Source organism: Lacerta agilis, chromosome 14 (genome assembly GCF_009819535.1).
Source record: "Lacerta agilis isolate rLacAgi1 chromosome 14, rLacAgi1.pri, whole genome shotgun sequence".
NCBI lineage: Eukaryota > Metazoa > Chordata > Lepidosauria > Squamata > Lacertidae > Lacerta > Lacerta agilis.
The window spans coordinates 17,895,743-17,923,575 of NC_046325.1; the positions used below are offsets into that span (position 1 = coordinate 17,895,743).

The window sequence follows — 27,833 nt, forward strand, 5'->3', positions numbered from 1 at the left end:
CTGCTACAGTAAAATGTATTCCTTAATATGCTGGTTACCCCTCTGAAATTTGCTTCGTAAGGCTGCCTGCTTTTTAAAATCTGCTGACGGAGGTACTAGACTTTGCTGCTTTAGTGTCAGGCAGAAATTCAACATGGGCAGATGCCTCAGCATGGAGACACAATGAACAGAAGGAGAGTAAAACAAAGATTGTGGGGCGGTTAATTAACTGAGTTAGGTCCATTCATTTCAATTAATGGACCTAACTCAGTCTTATTCATTTCAGTGGGTCTATTCTGAGTAAAACTTGCCTGAATGCCACCCAGTGATAACAGTGACTAGAATTCATTCCAGTAAATAATAATTAAAAAATAACTATGTTGGTAGTATTTCCAGAAGGCTAATTATGTCTGTCTCTTGCAGCAAAATGAAAGAAGACTTGTTTATAGTTCACAAGCAACCTCATACCCAGCATTGTTTGGGAAGGCTTAAGAAACCAGAAAATCAGTGCAGTTTTGAAATTGATTCAAGTGGTGTCCAGTGGAATCCAAACAAAAACATGCCCCTCGATCTCAGGAACCATCATGCAAAATTACAGGATTTTAAGAGGTGTGCAAATGCATAGCAAACAGACGGTCAACTTTCCAAAATGCATAGTAGACAGAAATGGCAGAAATGTGTTACAAAATATACTGTAGTTTTACCTGCATGGTAAGTATGCATTTCTCAATTATTGCAAGAAATGGGAAGCCTGCCGGCCAGTGCATGTATATATGAAATGTAAGTTGCATCTGTAGCCATGGGCAGAGCAAATAACACTTTGTTGTTGTTGTTCAGTCGTTCAGTCGTGTCCGACTCTTCGTGACCCCATGGACCAGAGCACGCCAGGCACGCCTATCTTTCACTGCCTCCCGCAGTTTGGCCAAACTCTTGCTAGTTGCTTCGAGAACACTGTCCAACCATCTCATCCTCTGTCGTCCCCTTTTCCTTGTGCCCTCCATCTTTCCCAACATCAGGGTCTTTTCCAGGGAGTCTTCTCATGAGGTGGCCAAAGTACTGGAGCCTCAACTTCAGGATCTGTCCTTCCAGTGAGCACTCAGGGCTGATTTCTTTAAGGATGAATAAGTTTTATCTTTTTGCAGCCCATGGGACTCTCAAGTGTCTCCTCCAGCACCATAATTCAAAAGCATCAATTCTTCGGCGATCAGTCTTCTTTATGACCCAGCTCTCACTTCCGTACATTACTACTGGGAAAACCATAGCTTTAACTATACGGACCTTTGTCGGCAAGGTGATGTCTCTGCTTTTTAAGATGCTGTCTTAACCCTTTACTGTTGGGCAACTGGTGCAACATGCAGCGGTTCTACCATTCACTGGAGCAGGATATTGCCATGTTACGACTCATACCACTAAAAGAATTGCACAGGCTGCCAGTGAGCCACCTGAATAAATTCAACCTGCTATAAAGATATATGTAGTTTGGGACCAGGATGCCTGAGAATTTGTCTTTCCCCTTATATACCCAATCAATCACTGTGCCCTGCAGGTGAAGGTCTGCTGCAGATAGTCCATTCTGGACAATATAGTAACCAGGCCTTTCATGTGGTGGCACCTTCTCTTTGGAATTCCCTTGTTAAATATAAGACAGGTGCTGCCCTAGTTGTCTTTGCAGTGCCTAGTGAAGACTTTCTTCTCCCTTTCTTCTCCCAACAAGCCAACAACTTGGCTTCCAATGATAACAGAGATCTTTTCTCAGTCTGTATCTGCATTGGAATTCTTTTTAGATGTTTAAAATGTTTTATTTTGCTTATGTTTGCTGCTCTGGGCTCCTTTTGGAGGAAAGTTAGGGCGCGGATAAGACTGGAATCCACTCCCCTCTACCCATGGGAAGGGCCCCCGTTGGCACAGCTACTAAGCCCCTCTGGAACCAGCCAAGTCACGTCTATGTTGGCATCCAGTAGAATGGTGAGTGCCTCTGTCTATACATTCTGGAATTCTTTATTCCAGAATGGAACATCTTTTTAATCCTTTGTGGCATCGCCAAGATTACGCATTGTCCAATCAGCAAACAGTAACTTGTATGGTGACCTTGAGCACTAAAGGAACCAGTGTGTAAAGTAGCTGCTGAGAGCTGGAGGACAGGGGGGAAAAAATATTAAGCGCAAGTTCTAAGTTTTTCAACTCTGGTTGATCTATTGACCTCAGTTCCCGAACTGGAATTTGTTCTTTCCCAGCTGTAATGCTGTCTTAGAACTTGTGGTGTCTTTGCAAAGCCTGAAAGGGCTCCTCTATGCAAAGCGGACTCAAAACATACAAGCCGTAGGTTTCGTGGATTTCCTGGAAGGATATAAAGGACGCTGGGGCCATGCTCAATTGGAACAATGATATCAACATGTCACTAAGACTGATCTCGCCAGAGGAGGTAAGCTAACAGAGAGGAGGAAGGTGAAGCTAACGGGAGATTTTTTTTAATTCAGTTCAGTTTGGAGAAAAGTTGGGGTCTGTGCAGCTTCAGGCTGTCGGGCAAGATGCCCAGTGCACCCCCTTGCTGATTGGTGGGTCCACCACCTCCTCCTCACTTCTGTTCCTGCTGCCCATCTGCTTGCCCCCCCCTACCTCTGGGCTCAGTCTCTACAACCACCAGAGGGAGAGTCAGTTGTGACAGTGCTCTTTGGACAGGGAGGGTGGAATGCAAGGAGGTCAACAGTAGGTGGAGCTAGAGCCAATGGCAAGCAGGGGAGCCCACCAATTCCAGTCTCGCCCCCATCCTCCTGCTCCCTGCCACGTTGTACAAGGGGCAACACTGAGAGTAAGGAAGAGGAGGAAGTGGAGAGGCAGTACCACGTCCCTGGATTGGTTGTAGGTAAGAAAGTCAGCAGATGTGAGCTGGCTCAGGGCAGACTGAGGCCGGTGGGGCAGTGCCAACATTTGCCCTAATGGACCAACCTTCGCTAGGGAGAGCACGAGGCAACCAAAGGTTGGCGCTGTTTCTACTTGCTCTGGCCAGCAAGGAGAAGAGCAACAGTGTCAGGAGGAATTCTGGGGAATTCAAATTGTAGTACAATCGATAGGAAATAAAAGCAGCAATAAAAAGCACCATTAAAAATCATGCAGTATCTACCACTAGGCTTGCCAGTCTGAATCTCCAGGTGGGAGAGAGTGCCTTTACTGTTCATGCATCTTTCAAGCTTCAGCTCAGCAGGAGCTGGGTGCAAATTGCAGCATAGACACTCTGGGGGGTTCCTCCCTCCCTCTGCTAGGTAAAGGTAAAGGGACCCCTGACCATTAGGTCCAGTTGTGTCCGACTCTGGGGTTGTGGTGCTCATCTCACATTAATGGCCGAGGGATCCAGCGTACAGCTTCCAGGTCATGTGGCCAGCATGACAAAGCCGCTTCTGGTGAACCAGAGCAGCGCACGGAAACGCTGTTTACCTTCCTGCTGGAGTGGTACCTATTTATCTACTTGCACTCTGACGTGCTTTCGAACTGCTAGGTGGGCAGGAGCTGGGACCGAGCAACGGGAGATCACCTGTCGGGATTTGAACCGCCAACCTTCTGATCAGCAAGCCCTAGGCTACTGCCTCCCAATTAACCTCCATCTCCAGGCACTGCCCTGTGATATCACTGGGGGGGGGCACCATAACATCACCAGGGGCTGCCCCAGGGTCTCAGGTTTGGACCATGAGATGTCAGGGTCTGAAATGCTCCTGACTTAGCAACCCTGCTTACCACAGCGCATTACAATTGCTACAACCGGCAGAAAAACTATGAAGTGGTCTGCCAAGACCCACAGCAGCATTCAAGTGGGCAGGGAGCGGGGAGACGATTGGGAACCACTTCCCTATTCGTATATGCGTGCGTGGATGTAGCCATAGTTCTGCAGCTGCTCACTCAAATGCAAGCTTTTCCTCTTGCTCGCTCTCGACAGACACACACACTGTGCAGGAAAGACTTGCTCACGGTTAAGCAGCCCGGCCACTGGCTGCTTGCACACCCGACTCCCAAGGCCACCGGGCAGAAGGCACCTTTCAAGGCAGCCACAGGTCCTGCAGACTTAAGGCAGACAAAGTCACAAAGCTGATTAGGAGAATCTGATGCTGGTTTGGCGGGGGAAGAGGAGCTGCTTCACTGCGTGCTTCCCCCCCCCCTTCCGCACCTACCTTCACCAGCTGCAGTCCAAAGACCAGAACTAGGAGGGAGAAGACAGGATCCAACCTCAGCCTTGCAGTTTTGGGATTTGAGCGGTTGGGGCTTGCCCTGGGTGAAAGCGGTGAGTTGAGAAGGCAGCTTGGGCTCGCTCGTCCTTGAGCAGGATTCCGGGCGCAGGGTGCCATTTGATTGCATTGATCAGATCGCGGCAATCAGATAAGTACCTGGCACCTTTTTTTTTTTTTAAGAGAGTGTTGGAAGGGGCCAGGAGTCACACCTGGGAACTCTGGATCGAGGAGCGAGAACTAGTGATTTGTGACGCTAGCAAAGAGAAGCCAAGATTGTCAGGGAAGTGAATTGAGAGTCCAAAAGGCTCAGGGCAAAGACGGCTGTGTCGTAGGTGGCAGCAGGGAGGGAATTGATTTTAAAAATCAAAAGTAATATTGTGCCTCTCTATCCATCCCCTGCTCTTTTCTGCTTGGCAGATGCAGTGCGATCCTGCTGTGGTTCAACCATCTCCAGCAAGGCATAAAATGTAAGCGAATGGGGCTCTTCTGGGTGGGTGGGTGGGTGGGTACTGTTGGCTGTTATTCTTGCTAATCCCTCGGTGAGGCTAATTCTATCCACCTTAGAATGAGAACAGATGCCTTGCATGGATAGCCTCACCCGTTGGCCTTCACGCTTTTAATCCATGCTCTTAGCCTCCGGAGGTCATTTTCGTTTAAGAACCCACTTGTGAGGCTGCTGTCAGGAGAGATGTCTGTGCCACAGACTTAAATCAATTCTAAGAGTCAGTTTAGCTGCTCTGGCTCACCGCCCCTCACTCCCCCAAAAATGTTCCCTAGGAATACATTTCAGGGCAGGAGGTTGTGTTTGTCTGCTACACAAAGCAACCAAGAGCCTTGTGGCACCTAAAAGATTTATTTGCAAAGGTGCAGGACTTTGTATTATAGCTTAGCAACATCTGGAGGGCCACAGGTTCCCCACTTTTGCATTGAAGCTTAAATGTATGTAAAATAAATGTAATAATAATAATAATAATAATAATAATAATAATAATAATAATAATAATAATATATTTATACCTTGCCCATCTGGCTGGGTTCTCCCAGGCACTCTGGGCGGCTCCCATCAGAATATTAAAAAAACGATAAAACATCAAACATTTAAAAAACCTCACTAAACAGGGCTGCCTTCAGATGTCTTCTAAAAGTCAGATAGTTGTTTATTTCCTTGACATCTGGTGGGAGGGCGTTCCGCAGGGCGGGCACCACTACCGAGAAGGCCCTCTGCCTGGTTCCCTGTAGCTTCAATTCTCACAGTGAGGCAACCACCAGAAGGCCCTCGGAGCTGGATCCCAGTGTCCAGGCTGGACGATGGGGGTGGAGACGCTCCTTCAGGTATACTGGGCTGAGGCCGTTTAGGGCATTAAAGGTCAGCACCAACACTTTGAATTGTGCTCGGAAACATACTGGAAGCCAATGTAGGTCTTTCAAGACCGGTGTTATATGGTCTCTGCGGCCACTCCCAGCCAACAGTCTAGCTGCCGCATTCTGGATTAGTTGCAGTTTCCGGGTCACCTTCAAAGGTAGCCCCACGTAGAACTGCAGCGATGCCCCTACAATGTAGAAACAGCCTTCCTCAACCTGATGTCATTCAGATATTGTTGACTCTTAACTCCCATCAGCCCCAGGCAGCATGGACAATGGTCAGGGATGATGGGAGTTTGAGTCAGGTCCCTCTGGTCCTTTCAGACTAGCTCTTCAAGGCTTCCAGTAGCTGCAGTTTGTTGGCAGAGCATATGCTTGGGCTGGAGAAGGTCCCTGGTTCAGTCCCTGGCCTCTCCATATAAAACGTGATGAATATACCACTTAGGGGATGCTCTCTCCCAGAGACTGGAAGCCAATGCTGTAGTCTTTTGGGTGCTAAGTGAAAACCACCCTCCTTCCTTCAGCCGTTATGTGTCCCAAAGGCATAGCAAACAAACAACATTACAAAATATATAGCAGATGCAAACAGTCCAGAGAGCTTGGCAGAAGGAGCAGTATGTAAGCGTCATTAAATAAAGAGAGCAGTTGTGCAACTATCTCGGCAATTCCTTTGCCTGTGCTGCAGCATTCTTGCAGATTGTGCTAATCTCACAGGCTGCCATCGGGAATGGTGCCATCCCTGTGTGGAGCACTGGACATCCTACAGCAAAGACGACTTTCCTGCTTGCTAGTGTCAGCACATATTTAGGGCCCCGAGCATTCAGAAAGCATTATTTCTTTTTGGTGGTCTGATCCACCCGCACCGTTTTCTTGCAGCCTCACGGAATCCACAAGTAAAAATGCTTCACCCACCCCTGGGAGGTAAGGAAGGGGAGGAAAAGAATTTAGTAAGACATGGTGCATCTTTGTCTGCCTGCCTGTCTGTCTGCCTAGCTAGCTAGCTGCTTAGCTGAGTATTGCAACTGAGACAATAACAGCATAGTGGTTAAGAGGCAGAGGCTGGTTGTACGCGGAATCATTTACAGCTGTATCAATGGAAAGGTCGTGGCACAGTACCTGTTTTCCATGCAGAATATGCCAGGTTCAATCCCCGGCATCTCCATTTAAGGCTGGGAGAGACCCAGGTCTGAAACCCTGGAGAGCCACAGCCAGTGTAGACACAATATGGAGCCAGATGTTGGACAGCTTTGTATGTTCCCTAGCTATGCACTTATTGACAAAAACGCATATTTCAAAATGGTATAAAGCAGAGCTAAATGAACATCAGGGCTGCAACCGTTCTTTGGTTGGGTTGATATATTAAGGCCCCTTCTGGCTGAAACGACACCGATTAACCGGGCAACACATTTCGGCGAACGTTCACTATATTTAAATAAAAGCACTTACACAAACTTTCAGCTGAAAAAAAAATCATTTCCCTTTAATTGTAACACGGAAGGGATGCCTCTTGGCCCCAGTGCCATCATATATATACATATAAAGAAAAACCCAGCATATTTTCTCCCTTCAAATCTATAGGAAAATCTGTGCAGGTCTCATCAGTGAATGAATCCATTATTTATTCAGGCAGCACCTCTAAATAATACGTGCCTGCCTTACAATTGTGCGTGTAAAGTGCCTTGAATGTTTCAAAGCACTTTGGAAATCCTATGCATCTTTATTAAGCATTATTTTGATTAGAACTCAGCTCCATTCAGTCCCAGATGCTGTCTTGCTGCAGCTCCGTCGTCCCTAACTGTTAGCCATCTCAATGGGGCTGATGGGAGTTGGAATCTGGCAATGTCTGGTGGGTCACAGAATCCCCATCCCTACTTTAGGGAATGGGTCTAGTTTTTTAAAAAAAGTGGCGCCCATCTTGTTTCTTCCTCACTTGTAACTCCTCTTTCCGTCAGTGTGAACAGTACAGAGGGTATCCACGTTATTCTGCTACACCAAAAATTACAGAGTGTCTTTGAGCCACCTGAAGTTGAACATATTTATCATGGCACCTAAGCCAGATGTGACGTGGGTGGCACTGTGGGTTAAACCACAGAGCCTAAGGCTTGCCGATCAGAAGGTCGGCGGTTCGAATCCCCGTGATGGGGTGAGCTTCCGTTGCTTGGTCCCAGCTCCTGCCCACCTAGCAGTTCGAAAGCATGTCAAAGTGCAAGTAGATAAATAGGTACCGCTCGGGCGGGAAGGTAAACGGCGTTTCTGTGCGCTGCTCTGGTTCGCCAGAAGTGACTTAGTCATGCTGGCCACATGACCTGGAAGCTGTACGCCGGCTCCCTCAGCCAGTAAGCGAGATGAACGCTGCAACCCCAGAGTCGGACACGACTGGACCTAATGGTCAGGGGTCCCTTTACCTTTACCTTTAAGCCAGGTGTGGCCAGATTTTGTGGACTGCAAATTCCATCATCCCTGTCCGTTCGCTAGGCTGGCTGTGGCTGATGGGAGTTGTGCCTTTCACAACATCCGAGCAGCACCTCAGAATTAGTGGGCTGCATCTGCTGAAATAAAACCGTAGTCCACGATAGTTTATATGGCATGGCAATTGTGGCAGGTCATATCATCCACATCGTACACTCAGAGCATGTGGCTTCCCCCAAAGAATCATGGGAACCGTACCTTTGCTAAGGATGCTGGGAATTGTAGCTCTCTCTGAGGGGTAAGCAGCAATTTCCAGGATCCTCTGGGGGAAGCCATGTGCTTTCAATGCGCCGTGTGGATGTGACCGTAGTCTTTAAGTGCCATAACACTCTGCCATTTTTTTGTGAGTGATGGAGGAGTTTGAGAGCTTTATAGCTTACAGTGGTACCTCGGTTTACATACGGTCCAGGTTACATACGCTTCAGGTTACATACTCCGCTAACCCAGAAATAACGCTTCAGGTTAAGAACTTTGCTTCAGGATAAGAACAGAAATCGTGCTCTGGCAGCGCAGCGGGAGGCCCCATTAGCTAAACTGATACCTCAGGTTAAGAACAGTTTCAGGTTAAGAATGGACCTCCGGAACGAATTAAGTACGTAACCAGAGGTACCACTGTATAAGTTACGATGAGTGTGTCGACACGGCCTTGTCCACTTTCCCGCCTCCCCCGTGGCTGGGCCTTTGAGGCTTTTGTGAGGTCACAAAATCCTTTCAGCGCCATGGCACTCAGAACCCCCAGGGAGCAGCAATCCTGGGGATTGGCCCCTCTAGCAGGTGGGGCTGCCCCGGAGCTGGCAGAGTGATGCCACATCTCAGAATGTACCGCAATTTGTACCGCCGCCTCCACTCCCTCTCCAATTCACCTCCTGATGCTGGCACCCCTTTCTCTTCTAGCAATGGCAACGACGAAGCAGCGTTCATCCGGAAGCAGAAACTGGAAATCCAGGTACCTTGCCGTAGGAGAGGGCCTAACTCTCAGGAGTGGGGAGGAGCTTGTTAATTTCTGGGGACCTTCTCAGTGGGGTGGGGGAAACGGCTCTTGAGCTGCAGGGATTGCAGTCGCTTGACGTGTGTTATCTGTAAGGGGCAATGGTTTGTTTAAAAGGCTCTTGAGTATGGCAAGGGCAACACATCCCACAATTCAACTGCTGCAGTATATTCCACCACAAGGGTTTAGATCTGGGTTTTTGGCAGAACTCATATGTGGGACCTCTTAATGGGGGAGGCAAATAGAGGCGAATCATTGCAATTGATGCGAGTCTTAGAATCTTAGAACTGTAGAGTTGGAAGGGACACAAAAGGTCATCTAATCCCCAATCCAGTGCTTTTCATGGTAAAAAAATGGGACGTCTGTATTCGTATATTGATAGAAGTGCTGTGGTTATTGGCATAAAAGGGAAAGAAAGAGGTGACTGTACTGCAAACCACAGTCACCAAAAAAAAGCGTTGAGTATGTCCAAGTATACACAGCACCCTCCTCTACACCAGCGTGGTGTAGTGGTTAAGAGCGGTGGACTCGTAATCTGGTGAACCGGGTTCGCTTCCCCGCTCCTCCACATGCAGCTGCTGGGTGACCTTGGGCTAGTCACACTTCTCTGAAGCTTCTCAGCCCCACTCACCTCACAGTGTTTGTTGTGAGGGGAGGAAGGGAAAGGAGACTGTTAGCCACTTTGAGACTCCTTAAGGGGAGTGATAAAGCAGGATATCAAGTCCAAACTCCTCTTCTTCTATTTAACCCTACTTCCGTTTCTGACCATCTCTCTGTACACCCTTCCAGCGCCGTATCATCGAAAAGAAGCAACGGCGCAAGCGCCAAGAGCCGCTTATGGTCCAGGCCAACACGGAGGCCAAGGTGAAGGGGCGCCGTGGGAGGCGCAAGCCAGAGGAACGCATCCCACTCATGGAGTCTTGCAGTGAGCATAGCCTGTGCAATAGTGAGTATCAGCACTGCCCAGCCTGAGGAGATCATGTGGCCTAGCAGCCTGCTCTCGGCATTTAAATCCTTTTGTTGGGTGTGGCTTCGGGAACGTTGACATATCCCATCGCGTAGGATGAAATTCCAATCCACGAGGAGGATTTTTTAAATTGTAATAATTATTTTTTAAAATAAAAAGAGCTGCAAAGTGATTAGTAACTTCAAATGTGCACACATTTAAACTGCATGCATTTAAATTTGCACTTTTGAAGGCAACAGAAGGGGACGATATGCAGGAGGAAAGCCGTCTTAGGGATTAGTTTTGATAATTATATTAAAGGCACCCCCCTTTCCTCCAAGGAGCTTGAGGTGGTGTAAATGGTTCTCCCCCCCCCCCCCCGGTATATCATCACAACCACCTCGTGAGGTAGGTTATGCTGAGAGACCGTGACTAGACCAAGATCGGCCAGTGGGCCTGTTGTGGGTGGATTCGAACTCAGATCCTTGAGGTCCACAAACAACCCACTTTGGTACTGGACCAAAATTTGCCCTTCTCAGCTAAATGGTAGATAAAGTGGAAACTCCGAGACCAGAGGGAAGAAGCAGTGCAGGAGGATTGGAAGAAATTTAAAGACTATTTGAAACAGCGTGAAAAGATTTGATATTTGAGAATGAAATCAGAGGACTTATAAGGTTACAGTTATGAAAATTAGTTAGTTTAAGATAGGAAATAAGAATTAGATATTAGTATTTTATGTCCATAAGGATTAAGATTAGATGAGAATGATGATCATACAATGTTATGAAATTACTAAAGAGGATTTGCAATGAACGCAGAAAGAGAGGATGTGAGGAGGTCCCCAAATAATGTTAGTAATATTATAAGGATAGTTAAATAAGTGTTTATTAAGATTTTTAGTTTTGTTTCTTTTGGTGTATTTTTGTATTTGTATTTTTGTTTTTGTAGTGTTTTGTTGTATTTTGTGTTTGTTGTATTATTAAAATCCAATAAATTCTTGAAAAATAATAATAATAAATGGTAAATAAAATGGATGGTGTGGAGAGTTCAGAGCTTTTCTCGGATGAGATTTGATGCCCGCCTGAACGATTATCCGCCTTGTCTTTCCAAAGGTACAAGCAACCCTTTCCTCGTGGAATCGGTCCCGGAAGCCCACCTTGGTGCTCATATGTGGGTAGCTCTGTGCAGATGAACCGGACGCACAGTGGCCAAGGGGAATGCCAGGAACCCTTTCCAGGTAACAAAAGAACGTACGGTAATATAAGAAGAGGAGCTCTACTGGATCAGGCCAGTGGCCCAACTGGTCCAGCATCCTGTTCTCACAGTAGCCAGCCAGATGCCCTTGGGAAGCCCACAGCAGGGCAATGAGCACAACAGCCGCCTCTCCCATTGGGACTTCCTCATAACCCTTCCAAGGCCACACTCCTCAGTAGCCTGGTTTCAGTGTTTTTGCATGGCTAATGATGACTCTTGCTTGTCTGGATGAAAGATAGAGGCAAGGGTGGGTGGGGACTAGCCTACCGTGCCAATGGTAAAATTTACCTTCATTGCTCCTCCCCCTTTTGCCCTCTGACCCCGCCCAGCACATGTGGCCCTCAGAGTAATTGCCCAGAAGGTAATGTGGCGCTTGGGAAGAAAAAAAAAGATTCCCCGCTCCATAGGCTCTGAACCTTGCAAATTAGGATAGGACTTAGAAAGAAGATTCCACCTAAACATTAGGAAGAACTTCCTGACAGTGAGAGCTGTTCGGCAGTGGAATTTGCTACCAAGGAGTGTGGTGGAGTCTCCTTCTTTGGAGGTCTTTAAGCGGAGGCTTGACAGCCATCTGTCAGGAATGCTTTGATGGTGTTTCCTGCTTGGCAGGGGGTTGGACTGGATGGCCCTTGTGGTCTCTTCCAACTCTATGATTCTATGACTTGCACTTACTTCTCTTTCCAGAAATAGCTGGTGATGATCCCTGTTATAAGAAAATATCTCTGTTTTCCTTATGGGGAGCCCTTAAGAGTCCCTCAGGAGATCTCTATTGGTCAGAGAGAAAGCAGAGGCCAACCAGAGTATATTGAAAGCAAAGCTGCTAATAAGCCTGATCTTTATTAAAGGAAATTAACTATTGCAACAGGGTCCCCACTCACCACACGCAGGAGGGAAAAGAACCCAGAACAATGGTGCGCAAGCCCCTATAAAAAAACTTTTGAAATTGCCCAGCCTGTAACCCAAGACTACTCCCCCAAAACATCATACATACCTCACTGAAGGAGGCGGACTCCAGCAGAAATGTGAGAGTGCTGCTTCTCTCTTGTCTGCCAGGATACCTGATAATGCCTTACTTGATAGCATTTTTCTGGGTAGCCTGGCCATCACTTTGAGATGGTAAATACTTTAGTTCCCGAATTTCTTAGGCATATGATAGTTTGCTCAGCTTAACACATACTTGCTAGACTGTATTAGCAGAGAGGTGTAAGCCCCTACAGCCCAAAGACAATTGGAAAGCTTTTCCCATTTCCTTCCTCCTTGCAGAGAAATATTTGGGGGAGTCAAAACTGCTTCCTGTACTATTTCAGACATGCGGTTTTTATACTTCTGTATTTGTTTGCCTTGTACATTTATGAACATTGATTCTATATTTGAGACCTTAGAATTATTATAATTCCCCACCACCTGTTTCCTCTCTTCCCTGAGGTCTTCAGCACCGTTTCACCTTTATTTATTTTTATTTCATTCAACAAAATTTATACAGTGCTTGATTGAACAGCCTCTATGTGGTCTTTGTGCCCTTCTCTCTCCCACAGATTTCTTTGATGAGGCCCAGCTGGAGGAGGAGCTGGAAGTGGCCATTTTGGAAGAAACCCAGCCTATCAACAGGAACGAATCAGCTCCCAAGAACGGCTGGCAGGCCAAACAGAGAGAAGGTGTGGAAGGGGTGGGGAGAGAAGAACCAGGTTGCTGAACGTTCACATTGTGATACCATTAGTGGTTGCCAAGCAACTGCCTCTGGTGCTCGGTTGCCAGGCAACGGGAGCCGAGTCAACAAGACTTGTACTGCTTTGCACACGTCCAAGGACCAAGTTCTCCTATGCAGAGAGGGGTTCCCGAAAGGCAGAGGCAGCTATATTAGGCAGTCTGCGGGGCACACAGGTACCCCAATGCGGGAAATACCCCTGCTAATGTTCCTAGTTGATTTGAGGGGATTCCCGCTACTAGTCGCTTCCCCAATGTAGGGAGAGGAAGGTCTGAAAGCTAAATTTATGAGGAGGAGATAGCTGGTGGTGTGGTTTCTACAATGCATTGCTGTGGGAATAAGTAGCAGCAAAGTTTTTACCCCTGTCCATTCCAGATATACAGCATTTAGTGAATCTTAGGGGGCCACTCACCAGATTGTTGCGTTCCGGTATTGTCTGCCTGTGTTTCCCCCCAGACCTGATCTGTGGGAAAAGAGGGAGAACCACGCACGCGTCGGACAGGATAGACGCACACCTGTATCACTCTTGGAGCTTTTTGATTAAAAGCTAAAAAAAAAAAGAGAGAGATTAACAAAAAGCAAACTGATAGTAGAGCTTTCTTCATAGCCGTTAATTGGCCTAGGAGCTGGTTCTGAGCCCAGACGGAGGGGAGCAATACCTCTTCGGTTGTCTGAAAACTTTTATCTTCAAAAGGCGTAACATGGCAAAGTCACTGAAGGATTTGGGGGAGATGATTCAGCGCTCAGAAGCTAACGTCCGTGCTGATATGCATGATTTAAAAGCAGAGATGAGGCGAATGACAGCAGCTGTTGAAAAAGTTACAAAACAGCAGAGCAAGCCAAAGAATTGGCTGAAGCAAATATAAATAAAATAGAAGCGCTGACTAAGAGAATTGCCCAGATGAATGACAGACGACGACGCAGAAGAAACTTAAAATTCGCCGGTATTTCAGAAGATATTCTGAACAAGGAGCTGGAAGAGGTGTTGCTGAGCTTGCTTAGAGAGCAAGGAATTGAGATTGAGCAGGAAGAAATAGAGAGAGTACACCGGCTGTTCACACCAAGAAGGGTGGCTGAATCCCCCAGAGAGGTAATCGTTTGCTTTTCGCTAGAGAGATAAGAGACGAGATTTATAAAGCTCGGCAGAAGAAAGACTTGCAGTTTGAAGAAAGAAAGCGATACTGCGGCAGGACTTCTCTCAGAAGACACTTCAAGATAGACGGCGATTGCAACAGTTTGCGCAAGCTTTATTCAATGCGAAATCCTTTTCTCTTGGGCCTACCCTGCAACACTGGTGGTATTTAGAGATGGGGAAAAAATACTCGGCCAGGGACCCAAAAGAAGCAAAGAAAATGTTAGTAGACTTGGGTGTTGGCCTGCAAGAACAGACTGAACAAGAACTAGCCAGCGTGGAGGAGGAATTGGAAGAGGAACGGGGGGAATTAACGGTGGAACCCCCAGAGCAGCGGAAAGAGAAGAAAAGACGAAGGGGCTCTGGGGGGGAAGGAAGAAGTAAGATGTAAATATAATAGTGGTACACAAAGTACCTGTACCTGTAAATGTAACTTTGCTTTTTGTTTTAGATGTTGATATAACGCTCCAAGAGGGGAGGGGGTGAAACGTGGGCTCTCAAGGTTGCCATGAGACAGAGATCTCTTAGATCTCTACAAGAGTCTCAGGAGGGAAGGGGGAGAGGGTATGTAGGAACCATAAAGGTATGTAAAGTATATGTGCACGGAGGGATTCAAAACATAAACATTGAGAGGGATAATGGATAGTACTTCAAAGATTTTATCACTCCAGTAGCACCTTAGAGACCAACTAAGTTTGTCTTGGTATGAGCTTTCGTGTGCATGCATACCAAGAACAAACTTAGTTGGTCTCTAAGGTGCTACTGGAAGGATTATTTTATTTTTTTACTATGGCAGACCAACACGGCTACCTACCTGTAACTGATTTTATCACTAAATGTTAATGGGTTGTCTTCCAATACTAAGCGGTATAAGATAATGGAATTGTCAAAGAAAATGAAGGTAGATATATTATGCTTGCAGGAACACACAGAGCCAAAGTAAACAATAAACCTCTGTTACCTTCCCAGCATTGGGACAAAAAAAATAGAATCTAAGCAACAAATAAGGCCAGAGGTGTTGCTATATTATGTAATAGAAACCTTAGGTTAGAGGTCTTGAATTGGAAAAAGGACAATGATGGCAGATATGTATTTATAAAAATTAAATACGGCAATGCAGAAAATTTTCACAATAGCCAACATATACTGCCCAAATAAAGGACAGAAAACAATTCTAAGGAAAACTCTCGATAGATTACAGGCATATACAGAGGGTGCAACTATTGTGACTGGTGATTTCAATTGGAGTTTAAAGACGGAGCAATCCTTTAAGTTAACTGAATGGGGATTAAAAGATGTGTTTAATTTGGGGAACCCTAGTATACGAAACACACCTTTTTTTCTAATAGATATAAGACATACACATATATAGATTACGTGTCACTTAAAGACATTAATGAACTTGTGTTAAGGATACACAGACTTTGGGATATGGATCTCAGATCACGCCCCACTGTTTGTAGAGCTGGGATTAGAGGAGGAAGTACAAAGTAGAAGATGGAGGTATAACACTATAGTAATGGTTAAAGGCCACGATAGGGAATATATCAGAAAACAATGTAATTTGTATTTAAAGAGAATAACGGCACCGGGGAGATCCCGTTAGTGTGGGATGCATTTAAAGCTGTAATAAGAGGTCAGTGCATAATGAAAGAGAAATCTATTAAGAAAGCATGGTATTTGGGAGTCAGGAAAAATTAAATAGAAATATTACAACAACAACAACAACAACAACAGAAGCAGCAGCAGCAAATTAAATATCAAAGGAGTAGACAGGGCAATTAAGAAAATTAAAACAAGAATTGGATGAACTAGATTGGTTTACGGTTTGGAAGAGAGATAATATCATTAAAAACGAGTTCCAGAGAACTTCAGTAAGATCAATTAAGAGGTTAGCAAAATACTAAAGAAAAGGCGGAACTAAAAAGAACACACTTACACAAAGTTTCTAAAGAGATAAGGAAGGAATTTGCTGCATTTTACGAAATAATTAAATTGCCCTATCCCCCACTCCCCTAGGAACAGGGACTCAGTCCAACCCTCCTCGTAGGTATTCCTGCAACAGGTTTTACAAAAAGAAATCGGGAGATCCAATCAATAATCTCCTACTTTGGGCCTCATTTTAAATAGCAAGTTTCTAGTTCTGATGCAGATGTAAGCTGAAAAACGTTGAGAGCGCAGTCTGTTGAAATCACAGGAACCAGAGAGAAAGACTGAGCCAGACTTCCACTGATCAAATTCCAGTGGGAATTCAGGGCTTCCTGTATTTCCTTCTCCCTTCCCATGGTTGGACACTTAACTGCGTAAATAATGCATTTTTTCCCCCTTATTCACACCCCCCTACCCCAAGTTACAGAGCTGGCCTTTTGCTGGCTTGCTATTTAAGGCACATTTCATGCATAACCCCTGAGGTCATTGTCATCTCTCTCTTTACCCACCTGCAGGGCGCCCCAATGCCCAGCGACATAGCCAGGCTTCAGGTCAAAGAAGGAAGTCTTATCACTCAGAGAGGCTGTTCCGTCTAACATTGTGGACATGGAAGGCGAGGCTCCTGGCTGTGAGTTCCAGGCACCCCTGTTGGAAAAGGAAAGCCTCATCCCCAATACAGAAAGCTCCATCCATCATCATGGATATGGAAGGTGAGACTCCAGAGTTTTGCATAAGAGTACAAGGAGGCACGGAAAGAAGAAAAGCCCACTGTTGAGGAGGCAAGGGAGTATGAGCTTGTGCTTTGAGCATGTGCCCCGTTTCTAAATAACTGTGCCAGGGAAGTATGTATACTCTTAACAGGGCAGAACGTTTTGCATTTAAAGCTGTGCATATGCGAGTAGTAAGATAACATGCCACTGCTGCAGCGTTTTCCGTATAAATGCTGCTGCAAAAAAAAAGGCAGCTCAGAAATTTCCATTTTAAATGTAGCTGCCAAGTGGTGGGCTGCACCAAATTTGCATCGACTTCGTTGGTTGCTAAACAGTTTCCAGGCTCAAGCTTAGAAGCCACCTTGACTATTATGTAGTATACAAATGACCATGCTAGTGAATAAATTACATTTCCCCCACCTTTCATACAAGGGCCTCAGGTGACATACACAGTTCTCTCCTGAAGTGTAGGTGGGTTCCCACGAGGCAAGACACAGCGATAACAGCAAGGGCCTTTATTGAACTACATGACTGGGAAACGGGCAAAGCAACTGCTTATATACATTCCTGAAAGCCTGGGCCACTCCCACTCCCAACGTGATTGGCTGTCTAAACTTCCAAGCTGCGAATCACGGACTCAGAGTTCAAGGGCCAATGGCAGAGGCCCAAATCTTGAAATGTTCTGTGATTGGACATCATGTATCATATCAGAACACAGGAGCTCAGAATCCTTAGTAGAGACCCAAGCTCAGGCAAACACAGACCACTGAGTACATAACATCTCCTTTCCTCATTTAATCTCCACAACAACCCTTTGGATAGGTTAGGCTGAGAGGCAGTGGCTGTCCCAAGGTCACCCAGAGAGCTTCATGGCTGAGTAGGGATTCAAACTTTGATCTCCAGGTCCTAGTCCAGCATTGGTTCGACCTCTGCTTCAGCACAAAATCAGGAATGGGAATGATGAGCAAGTGGGAGGGTGCACAGTGGATCTGTGTTTAATAAGATAGAGTGCAAAGAGTGTGCAAATGGGTTCATGGAGGGAGGGAGCAAGCAAGGAAGAAGTAGGAAGACAACAAGGCCCATCTTCTTACATTATTCCCCATGTCAAATATGAGCCATTATTCCTAAACTGCATGCAGACAGGAATATCCATGACTGGTGTGTGTGTTCCCTGGGTGCAGAAATTACATCTGATCTTGAAAAAAATATGCCAAGTGAATATACAGACACACAAAGCTATCCTATATGAGCCAAGCCAATGGGCCACCTCGCCCAGTATTGTCTATTCTGACTTGCGGCATTTAAGCGTCTCAGGCACAGTCTTTCCTGACATCAACAATCCTTGCTAAGCTGCTGCTCACTTGTATCTTTTGCTGGAAACGCTGTGGGGTATACAGGGGCACATTAGTGAATGACATGGTTTGTGTGTTATGTACTTCGGTCTCTAAAATATAAGGCAAGTGTGGGGAACTTTTGGCCTCCCAGATGTTGTTGAACTGCAACTCCCATCAGCCCCAGGAAACGGGATGATGGGTGCTGTAGTTAAGCCACATCTAGAGGGCCAGAGACTCCCTACACCTGATATAGAAGGTCTGAAGCAGCCCTGGGACAGGAGGTAGAAGGTGGCGTGGAGACGAGAACAAGCCAGAAGAGGGCAGTAACAGAATTGATTTCACATCTTTAGACCATTTCGAGAATGAACCGCAGAGAGAACATGGACCTAGAATCTACAGGGTCCAAGGATACCACTGGCGAAGTCTGCCATGTCGACACGCCACTCAGCAATTCTGACAGTGAGGGGGAGTCATCCCAGGAGTTGACAGTACCACCTCACCCATGAAAAAGCCCCGGGACTGGATGCTCGCGCACAGAGGTGAGTGGCCTTCCATCTGGAAGGGGATCATCTGCCAAACTGCTCTTTAACTGATCTTGGCCGGCGCAAAGATTTCTGAGATATAGCCAAGGGACCAGCAGAGTTGTGTGCGTTTCTGCAGCTCCCTGCAAACATCCAGTTGCATGATGTTTAGCACAGAATTAAGTGTCATGAGGAGCTTAGGTAGCTGTTTTTCTGGGGGTTTTTTTGTGTTTGTTTTGTTTGTTTGGAAAAACAACTTTCTAGCCTTCATGGCTGTTAAAATAGGCCTGCAATGTATAGGCTGTACCCCTGATCTAAAGAGGTGAAGGGAGAGACAGAGAGATTAGTGACTGGATTCCACCCATCCTTCTCAATCTTCCTTGCTCTTCTTAGGGTCTCTCACCAATGGAAGGAGAAGCCAGAGTGAGGAAGACGAAGACGACGAAGAGAAGGATGACGATGAAGACTTCAAGGACAAGGATCAAGACATCCTTATGTACTTCCGCGAGGAAATTGACTCGGCCACTGTAAGAGCCTACGGCTGAAATTGAGCATCCCCTTTTCAAGCATCTGAATGATCACTCGGGATATATGTGGCTGGGCACATACTATATATAAAAGTGCATGGCTCCCTCCCCAAAAAATCATTGTAGTTTACACATACTCACATACTTACAATCCCCAGCACCCATATCAAACTACAACCCCCATGATTCTTTAGGGGAAATGCCTCAGGCTTTAAGCAGTTGTGCTAATGTGAGAGAAGCCTCCCACCCCCACCCCCCTATCCTAGCTGTTGCCCCCAATGTCCTGCACTCTAATCGGGTGCTGTTCCATAGGTACACCTTCACCTCACCCCAGCGCCATTTCGTTCATTGTCCTGCTGCCCTGGTCTCCACATAAACAGGCAAGGTTGGGGGGAAATATTGTCAGTTTCGACAGACAAATTTGGGGTGGTTGAAAGAACCAGTGCCTTTGTGGAAATGACAATGCTGCCTCTCTCTCCCCCCTTTATCTGTGGCTAGAGAACAGTAATGGAAACTGGCCACAGTGAAATGGACAAGCTTTCCCCCCTCAGCATACTTTTATATGGGGAGAAGTCAAAAGGTGAAAAAGGCACTCCCAAATATGTGGAAAGAATGGTGGGTGAAGGACTTAAAAAATGGGTTCAGATGGAACACATCTGTTGCTGGCTGCTCCCTTGAAGGGTGGTACCACAAACGTAAAACAGGGTCTACAAATGGTTCAACTGTCATAGTTTAAGAACATAAGACATGCTTCCTGGATCAGGCCAGTGGCTCATCTAGTCCAGCGTCCTGTTCTCACAGTGGCAGACCAGATGCCTGTGGGAAGTCTGCAAACTGGACATGAGCACACTGTTTCTGCTGAGGTACCTTGGAAACCTCTCTCTGAGAGCCAGTGTGGTGTAGTGGTTAAGAGCGGCAGACTCGTAATCTGGGGAACCGGGTTCGTGTCTCCACTCCTCCACATGCAGCTGCTGGGTGACCTTGGGCTAGTCACACTTCTCTGAAGTCTCTCAGCCCCACTCACCTCACAGAGTGTTTGTGTGGGGGAGGAAGGGAAAGGAGAATGTTAGTCGCTTTGAGACTCCTTCAGGTAGTGAAAACGGGATATCAAATCCAAACTCTTCTCTTCTTCTTCTCTTTTCTTCTTCTTTTTTCTTCTTTTTTTCTTTTCTTCTTCTCTTCTTCTTCTTCTTCTTCTTTTCTTCTTCTTTTCTTCTTCTTCTTCTTCTTCTTCTTCTTCTTGAGGTTCTTTAGGCCAGGAGGAGATTGGCCATGCATAGGCCTACATAACAAGTGCTTGGTTTTCTTCTCCAGCTTTACCCACCCCACCCCCACCCCAACACACACCCTTTAAAAACCAGGGAGTCAAAGTTTGCTATTTTAAGATTTATGTTTTAGCACAGAGCAGGGCCAGCCCAAGACATTTTGGCACCTGAGGCAAAATGGTGCCCCTTCCCCCCAAGGAAGAAGGGTGAGTGAATATCTACAACAGGAACAAGGAGGGGAATAAAGATCTACACTGGGATCTGCTGCTTCTGTGGATCCAGAAGCCTGAGGCGGCCACCTCAGATTGCCTCATGGGCAAGACGGCCGTGGCACAGAGTATTCCTTTTACGAGGTCATAAACCATACAGGAACGAAGAGCCTATTCTCTGCGATAATTGCTTAAGTTGTGTTTAATCAGGCTTGGGAAATCCCAATATTCAAGTTGATCCGGCATTAGCTTTGAGGGAATTAATAATCAAATGGCCTGAGGTGTTCGATAAAATTTGTCAGCTTTTGGCTCTCCAAAAGTTGTTGGACTCCCAACTCCCAATTGCCCCACCGAGTATTTCCAATGACCAGGGAAGCTGGGAGTTGTAGTTCAATAACATATCGAGTGCCACAGGTCCCCCATCCCTGCTTTAGCCTCTCACAGAACTACCGTATTTTCTCCATAAGACGCACTTTTTCCTCCTAAAAAGTAAGGGGAAATACCTGTGCGTCTTATGGAGCGAATGGTGGTCCCTGGAGCTAGATTGCCCAGGGGCCCAAAGCAGATTGTGCTTTTTATTTTACAAAGAGAAAAGCGGGTGTTGAAAGGACCCTGCTCAGCAGCTGATCAGCAAGAGATTGGGAGAGAGATAAGAGTCCCGGCTCCCTTTCAGCCCCGCCCTCCTTTGTTGAATGTGCTGCAGAGGGAGGTTGTTTGTTTCCCCAGGACATGTGACTGGCTGATTAGATTATCTGTCTGGAAACAGTAGAAACTGCTCCCTTTCCTTAAGTTTTTTCAGAAATGTGAGTTGAACCCCATAAAAATGGGCTTTTTCCTCTTCTCCTCTTGCTTTTCCCCCTTTGCAAAAAAGCTGCAAAACCTTTAGCTGATCCTCAAAAAACCAGGGCTTTTCCCTTTGCAAAAAAAGCTGCAAAACTTTTAGATCCTCAAAAAACCAGGGCTTTTCCCTTTGCAAAAAAAGCTGCAAAACTTTAGCTGATCCTCAAAAACAGGGCTTTTAGAGGAGAAAAACCAGAAAAATATTTTTTCCCTTGTTTCCTCCTCTAAAAATGAGGTGCGCCCTATAGTGCAGTGCGTCCTATGGAGTGAAAAATACGGTATGATCCACAGGATTCCATGTGTTTGAAGCCATAGTACTTGTGGTCCACACATAAGAGCAAGGAGCCAATCAAGCAGTTAAAGGAGAGAACAGTTGCCTTTGACTGAGGTTCCCTAACTCATTCCTTCCAAAACACCTCCCACAGGGCTACCTGAGGACAATCTTGCCTTGGAAAGGAAAGAGAGAAGACTGAACTGTCTGAAAAGCTGCCTACCATGTAATTCCCAGTATTCCACCTGAGGGCATTTCCCTCCTTCAGATGGGCTACTTAAGGACCATCTTGCCCCAAAGGGAGGAGAGGTTGAGTTATCCAAAAGGATTTGTTCCCCCTTGTCACCTGTCTTGCTTGTTTTAATGTTGGTTCAGTTGATGCTTATTGTTTTCCTATTTCCATGTGAACTGCTTTGTGAGGTTTCCCCCAAAAGCAATCTCTAACTAGCCTTAAGAAGCAGGCTTATCCTTATTATTTTTTCCTTCTCAGTCTCCCAGTGAAGAATGCAGCACCCCTTTGTCCCTTAATTTGGATGACCTAGAACAATTTGTACTGAAACCCGCTCCTCAAGGCAGTACAATCCAGTGTCGCATCACACGGGACCGGAAGGGGATGGACAAGGGCATATTCCCCTTCTACTACCTGCACCTGGAGATGGAAAACGGAAAGAAGGTATCTGCAAGCGAGAAAGAATTCTGTGCCCTTAGAAACAACAACCCTGCTTTCATGGACTAGAGCAGGGGTCAGCAAACATTTTCCGCAGGGGGCCGGCCCACTGTCCCTCAGAACTTGTGGGGGGGCAGACTATATTGGGGGGGGGAATCCCTCCATGACTCTCCCCTCCCTTCTCCACAGCACCAGACGAGCCCCGGTGGCTGCTTACCTGTGCCTTGCGAGCGGCAGGGGCTGGCGGCGGTGGAGGGATGGTGAGCGGCGCGAAAAGGCTGGCTCCAGAGAGGGGCTGCTTAAAATGGCACTCAGCCAACCGCGGCTCAACAAAGCCCAGCCCACTTCCTCCTCTAGGCAGGGCGGGGAGAAGCCAGGAGGGAGGGAGGGAGGAGGCACTGCCGCAGTGTGCGTGAGGAGGGGGGAACGGCACAGCCCGAACAATCAGAATCCCTACGCCGATCTGCACGGCGATTCCCGGACCGTCCGCAGGCCGGATCCAGGAGGCAATTGGGCCGGATCTGGCCCCTGGGCCTTAGTTTGCCGACTCATGGACTAGAGTCCACCAGATGCATGAAGTTTTAGCCTTACTTGGTGGGGATATATAGTGAGAAAGAAAAGGTCAGAAATGGTAAGCAGTGGGGTCTAAAGAAAAGTCAGGCAATTCAGTTAAGGCAGCAATCCTGGGAGCTCATCTCTCTCTCAGTGGATGGCTTCCAGCCTCATGAGGGCCTTCCCCACTGCCATGGCAACCACTGTGGCCGTGGCCTTACCAAACTCAGAGCGATGTCGTCAGAGGCAAAAAAAAAGGCAAGTGCCTCACATATGCCAGCCCTCGCACTGGTGTATGTATTCTCTTTCGCCTTTGAAAGATGTTGCATGGAGGAGGTCCCAGGCACAATCTCTAGGCATGGCCAGCAGAGTCCCCTGCCTGAAATTCTGGAAAACTGCTGTCAGATAGTGTAGTAGACAGTAATGAAAGGCTAGATGGATCTATGTTCTTAGTAGGTTGCAACAAGCTTCAGAGGAGGAAGCTGCTCATGGGGATATCCAGGCTAGTAATCTTATCAATTATTGTACAAGAACCTATAGGTAATTACTCTAGAAGGAGGTGCAGCTCATACCGCTTCCTGTGATTTGACACTGCTTAGCAATTATATCCCAGGGTTGTTTTCCAATACATTTGGAACTTCACTGGAGATGTTAAAAGTAGATCATGAGGGACCTGTGGGCCTCCAGATCTTGCCGAACTACAGCTCCCATGGCCATGCTTGCTGGGAGTTGTAGTCCCACAACATTGGGGGGGGGCGCAAGTTCCCCACACTGCGATAAAGTCTCTGCAGTTATTCTGGATGGAAGTGGCTTAGAACTGGGACGGGAGAGATTTGGGCCTGTAGATATCGTTGAATTCCATCTCGCATCAATCCCAGTCTGTGCAGCCGGCGGTCAGGGAGTTGTAGTCCAACAACATCCAGAGAGCCACAGGCCCTGGAAATGGAAATGTAAAGATAGGTGTGTGTGGCTCAGAAAGGGGTGCTGGCCATTGCGGGAGGAGGATTGCCAGGGACCGTCTCACTGACCGTTGCTGTGTGTTCTCCTTCAGCGATTCATTATGTCTGGACGGAAGAGGAAGAAAAGCAAGACTTCCAACTACCTCATTTCACTGGACCCCATTGATCTGTCAAGGGATGGAGATAACTTCATTGGGAAAGTCAGGTGTGTCTGTTTCAACCCCACCTTGCGTTGGCAGGGCTGTGGCACAGTTGGGAGGGTACCTAGTTTGCGTGCGGGTGGCCCCAGGTTCAATCCCTGCCATCTCAGGAAGCTCAGGTGATGCGAAAGACCGAGACCCTGGAGCGCTAGGGCCTGTCAACGTTACCCTGCTATGCTCACGTCACCCCAAACATCCAGCCCTGCAGCACCTTAGTAACCTACCCATTTATTGGGCCGAGAGCATTCATAGTCAAGGGCCTACAACACCTCCTATAAGTTAACCAAAGAAAACCACAGAGCAAGTGAGGCAGCCTCTTTTCTTGGAGCAATTTAAAGTTCAAAGTGATGATAATGATCTTTTGAGTTGCCCAGTTTTTTGGAGGAGGTGTTCAAAAGCAATTCCCATAAGGAGCAGGAAATGGCTGTTAAGCCATTGTCCTTCCAGGCAACTTGTTCTGAGCATTTGCCCTCATTTGTTTAACGTATTGCACAAATGATCCATAGCTGGGAGAACCAAACACTCAAGTTCCATTCTAGGCCGCCTTTATTTTTAGCGTGCTCTTGTCCTTCATTTGTATTTTCCTTTGATGTTGGGTTTTGGGTTGTTATTTATTAATTGGGAAGTGGGGGAGTTGAGGATAAGGTATAACATTTCTAAAATAAGCGTTTCTCTCCGCCCGCCCCCCACCAACCTGCTTCTAGGTCCAATGTACTGGGAACCAAATTTACCGTGTTCGACAATGGGATGAACCCAGATAAAAAACCTTTTGTTCCAGAAACAGCCCAGCTGCGGCAAGAGCTGGTTGCCATTTGCTACGTAAGCTTGAATGGAGAGGGGGGCGGCCATGTTGGAATGAGGGGGGGGGGAGCCTGGGCAGTAGGAAAGACCCAAGATCTCAAATAGGCAACACTGGTGCTAGATGGAGGAATGGTCTGTATAAGCAGAAACCTCCGTTGCTATGGTGCTGCCTTTACGACAGAGATGAGATGAGCCTGTAGTCCTCCAAAGATGTTGGGCTACAACTCCCATCGATCCCTGGCGATTAGTCTGATGCCGACGGGAGTTTGTGTCCAACAACACCCGGAGGCCCGGAGCTCCTCCATCCCTGCTTTATTTATCAGCTTCTGGCCACTTGTGGTGTTTTCCCCTGGTATGAAGCAGCTTTTGCTCCCAGTGGGACAACGATGGTTGAGTCCTCAGCCCAGCATACCTAAAGGAGCGTCTCCACCCCCATCCTTCAGCCCGGACACTGAGATCCAGCTCCAAGGACCTGGCGGTTCCCTCACTGTGAGAAGTGAGGTTACAGGGAACCAGGCAGAGGGCCTTCTCGGTAGTGGCGCCTGCCCTGTGGAACTCCCTCCCATCAGATGTCAGAGAAATAAACAACTACCTGACTTTTAGAAGACATCTGTAGGCAGCCCCGTTTAGGGAAGTTTTTAATGTGTGAAGTTTTATTGTGCTTTTAATTCTGTTGGGAGCTGCCCAGAGTGGCTGGGGAAACCCAGCCAGATGGGCAGGGTATAAACAATAAATATTATTATTATTAATACTACAAAAATGAATGTAGAATCTATCCACTGCATTGCACACAGATAGGGGAAGAGTTGTTGCGGGTGTGTGGGGCAGCTGCTTTGCATGCAGAAGGCCCCAGGTTCAATCCCTAGCACACACGCACACCCTCAAGCAGGGCTAGGAGAGACCCCTGCCTGAAACCCTGGAGGGTTGCTGCCGGTCAGTGTAAACAATACTGAGTGGATAGATCAGTGGTCTGACTTGGTGTGAGGTGGCTTTCTAGATATGCATTTGCAGAATTCACACACATGCTACGTAAATGAATAATAAAGTGACAGTAACAACCCGATGGCGAGGTGAATGGAATCATATAAATTGGAAGGGGGTCATTTAATCCCACCCCCTCCAATGCAGAAATCTTTGTCCAACGTGAGGCAATGGTGAGAGTTTATGTTGCTTTTTGCCCCTTTCCTCGCCTCCTTTATAGGAAACCAATGTGCTGGGATTCAGAGGCCCACGGAAAATGACAGTGATAATCCCTGGGTGGACGCAGACAACGAAAGGATCTGCATCCGGCCTAAGAATGTGAGTGGTTCACTGTGGCATGGAGGCTGGCAGGCAGGCCCCGGCTTCTTCTAGTGCCCTTCTAGGGCTGAAGCCGCCGGCATAAAACTTCCCCCCGCATGTCCTGTGTTGTCGGTAGGAACACTAGACCCTCCTGACTCGGTACCAGAACCGAACATGCAGAACCTGATCAAACTCCAGAACAAGATGCCGGCTTGGAACGAGGAGACCCAGTCCTACGTGCTCAACTTCCGAGGGCGCGTCACACAGGCCTCCGTGAAGAACTATCCAGATCATCTCAGAAGACGACCGTGAGTAGTGGTGGAGTTGAGACGATGCGACTGGAGGGGGGAGAGTGCTGCAGGCCCCAGTAACTTAATCCACAAGGCCGCTCATAAGCAAGGCCGGTTCACTTAGAAAGGACCATTTCCTTTGTGGGGCAAGGGAATCTCTGGTATGGCCTCCCCAACCTGGTGCCCTCCCGGATGGTTGGACGAACCACTCCCATCAGCCGCAGGCAGTGGAACCAATGGTCAGGGGTGATGGGAGTTGTAGTCCAGAACAAACAGAGGGTGCCAAATTAAGGAGACCGCTGGTGGCCTAACACTCCCAGCCCAGATATTGCTGCTCTCGGCAATTGCCAGAAGCCCTTTGGACATAAAGGTTGCAGCAGACCTGAGTGCCGAATCGCATATTATTGGAGTAGGTTGTACAAACATTGGCTGGTGCAGACATGCCACACGAGATCTCTGTGTAACCAGGTTACCTCTCTTCACCAGCTCCGTAGGTGTAAGAAAGCTATCCACACCGCCCAGCAACCATCTTTCAAAAGAACATGACCTCCCAAAGATACACACCCCTCCCTCTGTTTATCACAGGCTGAGGAAAAGTTTGAGCAGAGGTTTGGCTTTACGCAGTAAACGGAGGTGGGAGGGGTATGTATCTTTGGAGGAGAGGACCCTGAGCATGTTGTTTTGAGGAACGGGGAGGTGGGTGGGCAGGCCTAGCAAGGGGAGGACCAGGGTGGATGTCTATTCAAAGGCGTTTTGTCTGCATGCTTAGCAGCAGAGATTATGTACGGAGTCTGCTGTCTCATTGGTGCTCTTTTCCCATCCCTGCCGTCCAGCTAACTACATTATGCTGCAGTTTGGTCGCGTGGCGCCCGACGTGTTCACCATGGTTACCGGTTCCCTCTCTGTGCAGTTCAGGCCTTTGCCATCTGCCTGTCCAGCTTCGATGGGAAAATTGCTTGCGAGTAGAGAGCCATCCCGCCGACTTCTCTGACATCCGACCTCTGTGGCTTTTGCCCCGGATTGCTTCCTGCCTGCCTCGTAAAACTGGACACAAATCTGTTTTGCTTTCAAGTATTGCCCACCTTCTACCTCCGACCTTCCCGTCTTTCGTCAGGCTGGACCTCCGCACGACCTGTTGCCGTCAAGCTGGCATGTGATTTCCCCTTTTGCTCCTCCCCGTTTGAATCCCGACAAGCCATTTCCTGCCAAAGTATCTCCACCGTTTCCTATAGCCCCCAAACCTTTGACTCCATCTCCGTCCTTCTTGTTTGATTCTGATTTTTTTATTCGCTTTGAAACTCAACCCTGCCCAACCTGATTTCTGACCCGTGTTGCTTAACCTTTGAACCTTGCTACTTTGGTTAAGGCTTGTTATGTCCTAACTCCCCCCCCCCGCCTCCGCCTCCTCCCTCCCCCTTCAAAGTA

The 27,833-nt window shown here is 47.3% G+C and overlaps 1 protein-coding gene across 1 annotated transcript; it reads left to right on the forward strand.

The window, feature by feature from the left end:
* The first annotated feature begins 1,926 nt into the window (after positions 1-1,926).
* Positions 1,927-27,805, forward strand: TULP2 (TUB like protein 2). Its single transcript, XM_033170601.1, is given in 23 exon segments — positions 1,927-2,401; positions 4,614-4,663; positions 8,922-8,973; positions 9,805-9,961; positions 11,074-11,133; positions 11,136-11,198; positions 12,751-12,870; positions 16,497-16,529; positions 16,532-16,641; positions 16,643-16,704; positions 18,387-18,523; positions 18,526-18,564; positions 18,940-19,073; positions 22,149-22,331; positions 23,929-24,041; positions 24,741-24,855; positions 26,039-26,093; positions 26,096-26,136; positions 26,255-26,285; positions 26,288-26,403; positions 26,405-26,426; positions 27,242-27,292; positions 27,295-27,805. Coding segments are annotated over 23 exon segments (1,881 nt in total). The 5' UTR covers positions 1,927-2,344; the 3' UTR covers positions 27,375-27,805.
* Positions 27,806-27,833: the final 28 nt, after the last annotated feature.